The 11,391-nt window shown below is 43.9% G+C and overlaps 1 protein-coding gene across 2 annotated transcripts; it reads right to left on the bottom strand.

Annotated features, from left to right (window-relative positions):
- Positions 1-3,573: 3,573 nt before the first annotated feature.
- On the bottom strand, positions 3,574-9,795 carry LOC139419739 (short coiled-coil protein B). Of its 2 annotated transcripts, none has more exons than XM_071169731.1 (4): positions 9,700-9,795; positions 6,483-6,554; positions 5,980-6,060; positions 3,574-4,632 (listed from the first exon to the last, which is right to left on the bottom strand). In XM_071169731.1, exons 2-4 carry the CDS (start codon positions 6,499-6,501, stop codon positions 4,490-4,492), a joined length of 243 nt encoding a protein of 80 aa, XP_071025832.1. In that variant the 5' UTR covers positions 6,502-6,554; positions 9,700-9,795; the 3' UTR covers positions 3,574-4,489. The 2 variants fall into 2 exon arrangements, with proteins under 2 accessions (XP_071025832.1, XP_071025833.1); XM_071169732.1 differs by having other exon boundaries at positions 5,980-6,057; positions 9,700-9,764.
- Positions 9,796-11,391: the final 1,596 nt, after the last annotated feature.

Genomic DNA, 11,391 nt, shown 5'->3' with positions numbered 1-11,391 from the left:
AGTAGTGCACTATATAGAGAATATGGTGCCATTTGGGACTAACAAGAGTCAGTGGAACATACAATATAATACAATTTTTAACATAATACAAAATAAAAAATACAATTTTATATTGAAATAAAAATAAATAACGTGATGCATTGAAGTGCAGTGGAATCATCCCAATCTTTTCCTTTAGCACCTGGAACCAATAGAACCACAGAATGGTTCTCTGGTAGAACCTCTTGCTCAAAACGCAGATCTCCGTACATTTGAGTGTTGTGTTTCTTCCTGATTTTAAATTAGGCATTTCTGACCATTTTGTCCTCTTGAAATAGAATTGAAACTGACCTAGCTATCTCCTAGCCAAAACCCCAACTGTTCATGTTGTCCTGATCACATCCCTGATAAAGGCTCTCATAGAATCTCTTGCTGGTACCCCTACCTTATTTCTCTCTACTATAACCAGCCTAGGACAGCACAGTCATGCTTCCACAGTCCATTACTATAAGCAGCCTAGGACAGCACAGTCATGCTTCCACAGTCCATTACTATAAGCAGCCTAGGACAGCACAGTCATGCTTCCACAGTCCATTACCATAAGCAGGAATAACAACGTTCCTTATCAGCAGCTCTGTGTTAATGCACTGACGGAACCTTCCGGAGTGTTCTACAGCCTGAGTGTTCTAATCAATACTACTCAAGGCTCTTAACTGTAAAAAGCAGAGCTCTCTCCTGTCCTCCCTCACTCTATCCTCCCTCCCTCCATCCTCCCTTCCCTTCTCTCCCTTTCCTCCCTCCACCCTCCTTCCCTTTCCTCCCTCCACCCTCCTTTCCTCCCTCCCTTTCCTCCCTCCCTCCCCTTCCTCCCCTTCCTCCCCTCCCTTTCCTCCCTCACTCTATCCTCCCTCCCTCCATCCTCCCTTCCCTTCTCTCCCTTTCCTCCCTCCACCCTCCTTTCCTCCCTCCCTCCCCTCCCTCCCTCGCTCCACCATCATAGGTAAAGGAGGCCGTCTCACCCTGTAGTGTAACTTGACCCTAGTCCAGGGTTGCATTCACGAGGGCATCGTTTGTTATGTACAGCAGAATACACGTTCACTGTGCTTTGTCCTTCCCCTACTGACTCCACACAGCACTCCATGGTGACGATATGAATCCCCTTCCTGGTGGAATGAGTAGCATACCAGGGACGACAACACACATCGGAGTATCTTAGTAGTACTGCTTTAAAAACAAATACAGAATCATATTTCATAATGTTTGTGTTGATCAATAAGTGGCGGAAATTAACAATAAATGTAAAAAAACAGACACTTAGTAACCTTTTGACCAATCAGATGAGAGAGAACAGTCGATGGGATGCGTTATTACATTATTGTATTACATTGACATTCAATATGTTAGATTCATATTTTAGGGCCAGGAGTTTGACCATATTCATGTCCAACCAGTATTAACCAGTCATCAATATGTTTGATTCATATTTTAGGGCCAGGAGTTTGACCATATTCATGTCCAACCAGTATTAACCAGTCATCAATATGTTAGATTCATATTTTAGGGCCAGGAGTTTGACCATATTCATGTCCAACCAGTATTAACCAGTCATCAATATGTTTGATTCATATTTTGGGGCCAGGAGTTTGACCATATTCATGTCCAACCAGTATTAACCAGTCATCAATATGTTTGATTCATATTTTGGGGCCAGGAGTTTGACCATATTCATGTCCAACCAGTATTAACCAGTCATCAATATGTTTGATTCATATTTTGGGGGCCAGGAGTTTGGCCATATTCATATCCAACCAGTATTAACCAGTCATCAATATGTTTGATTCATATTTTGGGGGCCAGGAGTTTGGCCATATTCATATCCAACCAGTATTAACCAGTCATCAATATGTTTGATTCATATTTTTGGGGGCCAGGAGTTTGGCCATATTCATATCCAACCAGTATTAACCAGTCATCAATATGTTTGATTCATATTTTGGGGCCAGGAGTTTGACCATATTCATGTCCAACCAGTATTAACCAGTCATCAATATGTTTGATTCATATTTTGGGGCCAGGAGTTTGACCATATTCATGTCCAACCAGTATTAACCAGTCATCAATATGTTTGATTCATATTTTGGGGGCCAGGAGTTTGACCATATTCATATCCAACCAGTATTAACCAGTCATCAATATGTTTGATTCATATTTTAGGGGCCAGGAGTTTGACCATATTCATATCCAACCAGTATTAACCAGTCATCAATATGTTTGATTCATATTTTGGGGGCCAGGAGTTTGACCATATTCATATCCAACCAGTATTAACCAGTCATCAATATGTTAGATTCATATTTTAGGGGCCAGGAGTTTGGCCATATTCATATCCAACCAGTATTAACCAGTCATCAATATGTTTGATTCATATTTTAGGGGCCAGGAGTTTGGCCATATTCATATCCAACCAGTATTAACCAGTCATCAATATGTTAGATTCATATTTTGGGGGCCAGGAGTTTGACCATATTCATGTCCAACCAGTATTAACCAGTCATCAATATGTTTGATTCATATTTTGGGGGCCAGGAGTTTGGCCATATTCATATCCAACCAGTATTAACCAGTCATCAATATGTTTGATTCATATTTTGGGGGCCAGGAGTTTGACCATATTCATATCCAACCAGTATTAACCAGTCATCAATATGTTTGATTCATATTTTGGGGGCCAGGAGTTTGACCATATTCACATCCAACCAGTATTAACCAGTCATCAATATGTTTGATTCATATTTTGGGGGCCAGGAGTTTGACCATATTCATGTCCAACCAGTATTAACCAGTCATCAATATGTTTGATTCATATTTTGGGGGCCAGGAGTTTGACCATATTCATATCCAACCAGTATTAACCAGTCATCAATATGTTTGATTCATATTTTGGGGCCAGGAGTTTGACCATATTCATATCCAACCAGTATTAACCAGTCATTCAATATGTTTGATTCATATTTTCATATCCAACCAGTCATTCAATATGTTTGATTCATATTTTGGGGGCCAGGAGTTTGACCATATTCATGTCCAACCAGTATTAACCAGTCATCAATATGTTTGATTCATATTTTGGGGGCCAGGAGTTTGACCATATTCATGTCCAACCAGTATTAACCAGTCATCAATATGTTTGATTCATATTTTGGGGGCCAGGAGTTTGACCATATTCATGTCCAACCAGTATTAACCAGTCATCAATATGTTTGATTCATATTTTGGGGGCCAGGAGTTTGACCATATTCATATCCAACCAGTATTAACCAGTCATCAATATGTTTGATTCATATTTTGGGGGCCAGGAGTTTGGCCATATTCATATCCAACCAGTATTAACCAGTCATCAATATGTTTGATTCATATTTTTGGGGCCAGGAGTTTGGTCATATTCATATCCAACCAGTATTAACCAGTCATCAATATGTTTGATTCATATTTTGGGGCCAGGAGTTTGACCATATTCATGTCCAACCAGTATTAACCAGTCATCAATATGTTTGATTCATATTTTGGGGCCAGGAGTTTGACCATATTCATATCCAACCAGTATTAACCAGTCATCAATATGTTTGATTCATATTTTGGGGGCCAGGAGTTTGGCCATATTCATATCCAACCAGTCATCAACATGAAAAGGTCTGATGTCATAACTCATTAGAGATGCCGTTGACATGACAACACAAAACAGTATTATAAGATGAATTATAAAACCAGTTAAATTATGTCGGGGGGGGGGGTTTATGTTAGGAGGAGGGTAAAAATAGGTCAAACAAGAATGTAAACTGGACTCTTAGGGGTGTAGTTGGAGTGAAGGGAGGATTTTGGGGTCTGGAATTAGAAGTTGCCCCCTAACCACAGATCTAGGATCAGACTACTCTACATAGTACACTACTTTTAATCAGAGCTCATGGCATTCTATTCCCTACATAGTACACTACTTTTAACTAGAGCTTATGGCATTCTATTCCCTACATAGTACACTACTTTTAATCAGAGCTCATGGCATCCTATTCCCTACATAGTACACTACTTTTAATCAGAGCCCATGGCATCCTGTGCACTACTTTTAACTAGAGCTCATGGCATCCTATTCCCTACATAGTACACTACTTTTAATCAGAGCTCATGGCATCCTATTCCCTACATAGTACACTACTTTTAATCAGAGCTCATGGCATCCTATTCCCTACATAGTACACTACTTTTAACCAGAGTTTATGGCATTCTGTGCACTACTTAGGAAATAATCTGCCATTTGGAACACGCACATATCCGTCCCTAGAACTGTGGTCACAAACATCTTCTACCTCCTCTGCTGTCATTTGGGAGAGGAGATGTTGCAGGTAGCCTGAGTGCCAGTCTGTCTGTGCCATCATGCCTACGGTTTGTGTCGGCAACAAACAGACCTGCTACCAGGCTATTGTAGGTGGTCTCAACTCCCCTTGGTCGCCGTGGGTTACTTCCGTTTGCTCTTGTTGTCGGTGGTTTGGAACACGCTGGAGGCCGACATGAGGTTCTCGATGTACTGGCCTAGAACCTGGTTCTCCGACTTCAACTTCAGGTTCTCCTCTTTGACCGCATCCACACGTGCTGACAGGTCTGGAACAACAGAGGTGTGGAACTTAGAACAAGACAGACCAGTGTTTCCCCTAGATCATTGTTTTTAAGGCTGGGTGCAACAGAGTTTGACAGGGAGGCCTAAGTAATGATGGATGAAACACCGATACAGAAACCTCCTGATAGCTTATTCCACATCAATGCCAAATACTCCTCCCTGCCAGACTAGACTGAATGTTTTAGCTTATTCCACATCAATGCCAAATACTCCTCCCTGCAAGACTAGACTGAATGTTAAGCAGCACCAGACTGCTGTATTAAGGTACATTTAAACACTATTCCCTATATAGTGCACTACTGTTGACCAGGGCCCTATTCCCTACACAGTGCACTACTTTTGACCAGGGCCCTTAGGGAATAGGGTGCCATTTTGGACAAGACCTTAAATCCATCGAGGCAGGAAGGGAGTAGCTGTATTAGCCTCACAGAGAGGATGGTCAGGGTAAGCCCCCCCCCATGAACACACCTTCCACTGTGTAACAGAAAGGAGGGACATGAACACACCTTCCACTGTGTTACAGAGAGGAGACATGAACACACCTTCCACTGTGTAACAGAGAGAGGAGAGACACGAACACACCTTCCACTGTGTAACAGAGAGGAGACATGAACACACCTTCCACTGTGTAACAGAGAGACATGAACACACCTTCCACTGTGTAACAGAGAGAGAGGAGACATGAACACACCTTCCACTGTGTAGCAGAGACGAGAGGCATGAACACACCTTCCACTGTGTAACAGAGAGAGATGTATGTAACAGAGAGAGATGTGTAACAGAGAGAGATGTGTAACAGAGAGAGATGTGTGTAACAGAGAGATGTGTGTGTAACAGAGAGAGATGTGTGTAACAGAGAGAGATGTGTGACAGAGAGAGATGTGTAACAGAGAGAGATGTGTGTAACAGAGAGAGATGTGTAACAGAGAGAGATGTGTGTAACAGAGAGAGATGTGTGTAACAGAGAGAGATGTGTAACAGAGAGAGATGTGTGTAACAGAGAGAGATGTGTGTAACAGAGAGAGATGTGTGTAACAGAGAGAGATGTGTGTAACAGAGAGAGATGTGTGTAACAGAGAGAGATGTGTGTAACAGAGAGAGATGTGTGTAACAGAGAGAGATGTGTGACAGAGAGAGATGTGTAACAGAGAGAGATGTGTGTAACAGAGAGAGATGTGTGTAACAGAGAGAGATGTGCAACAGAGAGAGATGTGTGTAACAGAGATGTGTGTAACAGAGAGAGATGTGTAACAGAGAGATCTGTAACAGAGATAGATGTGTAACAGAGAGATGCGTGTAACAGAGAGAGATGTGCAACAGAGAGATGTTACCTTCCAGTGTGTGTTGTAGCTCCAGCACCTGGTTGATGAGCCTCGTCTTCTCCTCCATCTCAACCTGGTTCTCCATGTCTCCTGACAAACACAAACACACACACACTATATTACTGAACACACACACACTATATTACTGAACACACACACATACACACTATATTACTGAACAAACATAACACACACTATATTACCGAACAGACACACACTATATTACTGAACACACACACACACACACACACTATATTACTGAACACACACACATACATACACACTATATTACTGAACACACACACACTATATTACTGAACACACACACACACACTATATTACTGAACACACACTACACACTATATTACTGAACACACACTACACACTATATTACTGAACACACACACTATATAACTGAACACACACGCAGACAGACAGACAGACAGACAGACAGACAGACAGACAGACAGACAGACAGACAGACAGACAGACGATGTGTTGTTGTTCATTACCATCCATGTGACAGTTCATGGTGAAGTCCTCGTTGTCCTGTTTGGTGAGCAGGACTGCAGTTCCTCTGTTCCCTGTAGACACACATCAAGGTGAGCAAAACATATAGTTAGATCATATGATTTATATTATATTATTATTATCTTTATTTAATTGGGTAAGTCAGTTAGGAACAAATTATTATTTACAATGACGGACTACCCCCGGCCAAACCCTAAGCAGGACGACGCTGGGACAATGGTGCGCCGCCCTACGGGACTCCCAATCACGGACGGTGGTGATACAGCCTGGAATAGAACGAGGGTCTATAGTGACGCCTCTAGCACTGAGACACAGTGCCTTAGACCGCTGCACCAGGGTCTGTAATGACGCCTCTAGCACTGAGACACAGTGCCTTAGACCGCTGAACCAGGGTCTGTAGTGATGTCTCTAGATAAGTGAACACCAGTACTACTATGTTAGCTGGCTAACATCATCTACATACCCAAACAAGAAGACAGAGGAAGACATAACAGGCCAAGATGACAAATGATGCTAGCAGTCTCTCTAGCTGTTACAGTAACTAAACAACAACACACCCAAGACCAGCCAGCTAGCTGTCTCTCTAGCTGTTACAGTAACTAAACAACCCAAGACCAGCCAGCTAGCTGTCTCTCTAGCTGTTACAGTAACTAAACAACACACCCAAGACCAGCCAGCTAGCTGTCTCTCTAGCTGTTACAGTAACTAAACACACCCAAGACCAGACAGCTAGCTGTCTCTCTAGCTGTTACAGTAACTAAACAACACACCCAAGACCAGCTAGCTAGCTGTCTCTCTAGCTGTTACAGTAACTAAACAACACACCCAAGACCAGCCAGCTAGCTGTCTCTCTAGCTGTTACAGTAACTAAACACACCCAAGACCAGCCAGCTAGCTGTCTCTCTAGCTGTTACAGTAACTAAACACACCCAAGACCAGCCAGCTAGCTGTCTCTCTAGCTGTTAGAGTAACTAAACAACAACACACCCAAGACCAGCCAGCTAGCTGTCTCTCTAGCTGTTACAGTAACTAAACAACAACACACCCAAGACCAGCCAGCTAGCTATCTCTCTAGCTGTTAGAGTAACTAAACAACAACACACCCAAGACCAGCCAGCTAGCTGTCTCTCTAGCTGTTACAGTAACTAAACAACAACACACCCAAGACCAGCCAGCTAGCTGTCTCTCTAGCTGTTACAGTAACTAAACAACACACCCAAGACCAGCCAGCTAGCTGTCTCTTTAGCTGTTACAGTAACTAAACACACCCAAGACCAGCCAGCTAGCTGTCTCACTAGCTGTCACAGTAACTAAACAACACACCCAAGACCAGCCAGCTAGCTGTCTCTCTAGCTGTTACAGTAACTAAACAACAACACACCCAAGACCAGCCAGCTAGCTGTCTCTCTAGCTGTTACAGTAACTAAACAACAACACACCCAAGACCAGCCAGCTAGCTGTCTCTCTAGCTGTTACAGTAACTAAACAACAACACACCCAAGACCAGCCAGCTAGCTGTCTCTCTAGCTGTTACAGTAACTAAACAACACACCCAAGACCAGCCAGCTAGCTGTCTCTCTAGCTGTTACAGTAACTAAACACACCCAAGACCAGCCAGCTAGCTGTCTCTCTAGCTGTTACAGTAACTAAACAACAACACACCCAAGACCAGCCAGCTAGCTGTCTCTCTAGCTGTTACAGTAACTAAACAACAACACACCCAAGACCAGCCAGCTAGCTGTCTCTCTAGCTGTTACAGTAACTAAACAACACACCCAAGACCAGCTAGCTAGCTGTCTCTCTAGCTGTTAGAGTAACTAAACACACCCAAGACCAGCCAGCTAGCTGTCTCTCTAGCTGTTACAGTAACTAAACAACACACCCAAGACCAGCCAGCTAGCTGTCTCTTTAGCTGTTACAGTAACTAAACAACACACCCAAGACCAGCCAGCTAGCTGTCTCTCTAGCTGTTACAGTAACTAAACACACCCAAGACCAGCCAGCTAGCTGTCTCTCTAGCTGTTACAGTAACTAAACACACCCAAGACCAGCCAGCTAGCTGTCTCTCTAGCTGTTACAGTAACTAAACAATAACACACCCAAGACCAGCCAGCTAGCTGTCTCTCTAGCTGTTACAGTAACTAAACAACAACACACCCAAGACCAGCCAGCTAGCTGTCTCTCTAGCTGTTACAGTAACTAAACAACAACACACCCAAGACCAGCCAGCTAGCTGTCTCTCTAGCTGTTACAGTAACTAAACACACCCAAGACCAGCCAGCTAGCTGTCTCTCTAGCTGTTACAGTAACTAAACAACACACCCAAGACCAGCCAGCTAGCTGTCTCTCTAGCTGTTACAGTAACTAAACAACACACCCAAGACCAGCCAGCTAGCTGTCTCTCTAGCTGTTACAGTAACTAAACAACACACCCAAGACCAGCCAGCTAGCTGTCTCTCTAGTTGTTACAGTAACTAAATAACAACACACCCAAGACCAGCCAGCTAGCTATCTCTCTAGCTGTTACAGTAACTAAACAACAACACACCCAAGACCAGCCAGCTAGCTGTCTCTCTAGCTGTTACAGTAACTAAACAACACACCCAAGACCAGCCAGCTAGCTGTCTCTCTAGCTGTTACAGTAACTAAACAACAACACACCCAAGACCAGCCAGCTAGCTGTCTCTCTAGCTGTTACAGTAACTAAACACACCCAAGACCAGCCAGCTAGCTGTCTCTCTAGCTGTTACAGTAACTAAACACACCCAAGACCAGCCAGCTAGCTGTCTCTCTAGCTGTTACAGTAACTAAACAACAACACATCCAAGACCAGCCAGCTAGCTGTCTCTCTAGCTGTTACAGTAACTAAACACACCCACGACCAGCCAGCTGGTAAGTTAGCATAGCGGCAGGCTAATGTTAGCCATCTAGCTGGTTCATACGATATGCTCACCTTTTACAGAGAAGGAAGAAAACGACTCCTGTATCTAACTACCGGCTGTCACATTAATAACTGCGATATTATGATGTTAGTTTGTGTACCTAACTAACTCGTAGTTAGTCACAATGCTCGTTAGAGTAGCAAGTTAGACAGCTAAAATCTCAGAAAATCTGTCAAATCCGTAGAATTGACCTGCGATTCTCAACAACGACAAGCCTCCGTAGTCTCGTTACATTTCTGAAATGTCAGTCACTTACCCTTCGATATAATAACAATATTGTGTCAAAACGTTAGCCGGGGTTTTGTGTGGATAACGTTGTTATGTGCTAGACGACACTGCGGATTTCCATGTATGACAGTCGGCGATGGGACGTCCTCACATTATCTGGGTGTAGGGACCGACGCGGCCGACAGGGGGAGCAGCGCAATGCAAACAGACACAGCCGGAAGTAAAATATAACACCACATTTATTGGGCCCCGAAACAATTTCGCTTGTATGACCTCATTCCCTCCTCTTGTCTACTTGCTCCTTCCACTAGACGTAGACTAGTAGTCTGATGAAGGGAAAACGTGAAGGACATTTGATATCCCATAGGTGTGGCAGCACTGTGTGCGTCTGTATGCGTGCATTGATTGTGCAGGTTGTATCTGTTTGTGCCGATAGTACAGCCTCAGACACTGTAAACACACACACACACACTGCAGCTCTGACAGTCTCTCAGTCACTCCCTGAGTAGTGAACTACACAGGCTAGCGGAGCAACGATGGTTGGCAAGGCTCGACCGGCTGTAACACACACATTATATCACAGCCACCAGGATCAGTGTGCTTGGTTACTCTCTGCTCTGTGCTCCAGTTTGAAGGGTTTATATGTGTCTCCTTCTGTCTGCAGCTAAGACAAACCCAGGTGGGACTGTCGCTTGGCCAACCCTACCCAGTCTGTACCTCCAGTCCTGAGGTTCTGTACCTTATAGTACCTCAGTGTTCTGTAGGTTATAGTACCTCTGTGTTCTGTACCTCTATGTTCTCTACCTTATAGTACAACTATGTTCTGTAGGTTATAGTACCTCTATGTTCTGTAGGTTATAGTACCTCTGTGTTCTGTACCTTATAGTACCTCTGTGTTCTGTAGCTTTGTGTTTGTGTCTCTGTCTGTGTTTATAGCTGACCTGTATACAGATAAAAGGCCACCCAGAACCTGAATCCTGCTTCACAAGAAAAACCTCACCTCTGTACTGCTTAAAAAGTACTTAACATCTCTGTCTGTCTGGTTGGTTGGTTGGTTGGTTGGTTGGTTGGTTTGTTTCCTAGAAACAAGGGTGGCTCAACTTTACCCCCCTCTCCCCTACAGGTGTGTAGGTGAATGGACAGAGCTACTAGCTTTGTAATTAAAGGTGAGTTTGTCTTACCTGTAGGTCTGTCATCAGCGAGGGAGATGTTGGTGAAACTCCCGTCCTCTTCTTCCAGCTCTGCTTCCATGACCGGACTGGAGTTTTCCCTGATTCACCCTCGTAGTTTATTTTTCTCTCTGGTCTCTGGTCTCTGGACTCTGGTCTCTGGTCTCTGGTCTCTGGTCTCTGGCCTCTGGCCTCTGGCCTCTGGTCTCTGGTCTCTGGACTCTGGACTCTGGACTCTGGACTCTGGACTCTGGTCTCTGGTCTCTGGTCTCTGGACTCTGGACTCTGGTCTCTGGTCTCTGAAATCTGGTCTCTAGTCTCTAGTCTCTAGTCTCTGGTCTCTGGTCTCTAGCCTAACCGTTCCATTCTCCCCGTCGGGCTGTTTTTCCCTCCTCACTCCTGCTTTCTTTCTCTCCTTATCGTTTGACTCTTTTCTCACAGTCCCTCTTTTTAGACATTTGTTTTCTCAACCTGCTTTCTTCGTCTGTGTCACTCCGTTGCCTCTCCTTCACCCCCGTTTCTCTCTCTCTCTCTCTCTCTCTCTCTCTCTC

Source organism: Oncorhynchus clarkii, chromosome 10 (assembly GCF_045791955.1).
Source record: "Oncorhynchus clarkii lewisi isolate Uvic-CL-2024 chromosome 10, UVic_Ocla_1.0, whole genome shotgun sequence".
NCBI classification, from domain to species: domain Eukaryota; kingdom Metazoa; phylum Chordata; class Actinopteri; order Salmoniformes; family Salmonidae; genus Oncorhynchus; species Oncorhynchus clarkii.
Note: the sequence above shows the minus strand (reverse complement) of the source record. Positions and strands in the feature narration are given on the sequence as shown.

Excerpts from the sequence above, each read along its gene's own strand:
- LOC139419739 (XM_071169731.1), bottom strand. Across the intron at positions 4,633-5,979 it reads GCTACAACACACACTGGAAG|ACCTGTCAGCACGTGTGGAT; the intron begins GTAACATCTCTC and ends CTGTTGTTCCAG.